Source organism: Trachymyrmex septentrionalis, unplaced genomic scaffold (genome assembly GCF_001594115.1).
Source record: "Trachymyrmex septentrionalis isolate Tsep2-gDNA-1 unplaced genomic scaffold, Tsep1.0 scaffold313, whole genome shotgun sequence".
NCBI lineage: Eukaryota > Metazoa > Arthropoda > Insecta > Hymenoptera > Formicidae > Trachymyrmex > Trachymyrmex septentrionalis.
The window spans coordinates 128791-129589 of record NW_017305478.1 but is presented as its reverse complement, the minus strand read 5'-3'; the positions used below and the strand labels follow the sequence as shown (position 1 = coordinate 129589).

The window sequence follows — 799 nt, the reverse complement described above, 5'->3', positions numbered from 1 at the left end:
AAATCCACAAAGTGAGAAGAAAATTTTTCGTCTTTTTCAGCTCGTAGTTTTTGGTATGTAAAAATTATCAAACTCATATAAACTTAAAAAATGTGATAAGCTTTTAAAAGTAGAGATTTCAAGCTTTAAAACCCTTTTTTTAAATTTGAATTTCATTCATTATTGACGAAGATATTGTATATATAACTTTGAGCTAAAAAATACGCGATGACTTTTTACTACACCTAATATTAGTTGGTTAATATTAGTTACTATTTAAACAAACGATTTATTAAAGTTTAGTATTTATCTTTTTTCAGCATAACAATCTTTATAAAACATTGTTATCCAAAGTATATTAAAAACACGAAATAGAATAAATTCACGTTCTTAGACATGTGAAGCAGATTCTGAATAAGAAGCATACAACTATGTCGGCAGAGACAATTAAGAAAAGCAGAAACCGGAAGAAATGAAAGTTCTTTCGTATAATAGGATAAAAGCGGTTTTATATTCACAAAAATATCCGTCCAATCGATGTTTTAGAATCGATAATATTGGAAACATATTGGCGACTATATTAACATCGAGAAGAAACGATCGCGAATAGTTTGTTTAAGCATTTTGACTTTGTTAATCGCAGTATTGAATTTTCACAATACATAATTATGATTTAAATTTCTTTAATAATAGAATAATTTTTATTGCTTTCTCTTACAGTCTAAAAAATATTTAGAATATTGCGTCAATTGTTACCATGCAAGATGCTTCGTGAAGTTTTCCTAGCTTTGCTCGAATGAATGGCCTGAAAAATAATAAA

General features: G+C 27.2%; 1 protein-coding gene across 1 annotated transcript in view; it reads right to left on the bottom strand.

The window, feature by feature from the left end:
• The window catches only part of LOC108749801 (protein unc-80 homolog), a 26668-nt gene that overhangs the window by 25277 nt on the left and 592 nt on the right, over window positions 1-799 (bottom strand). Inside the window, exon 3 of the mRNA XM_018488774.1 lies at window positions 736-784. Within this exon, the coding sequence (XP_018344276.1) occupies window positions 736-784 (49 nt within the window). The remainder of the gene's footprint in view (window positions 1-735; window positions 785-799) is intronic.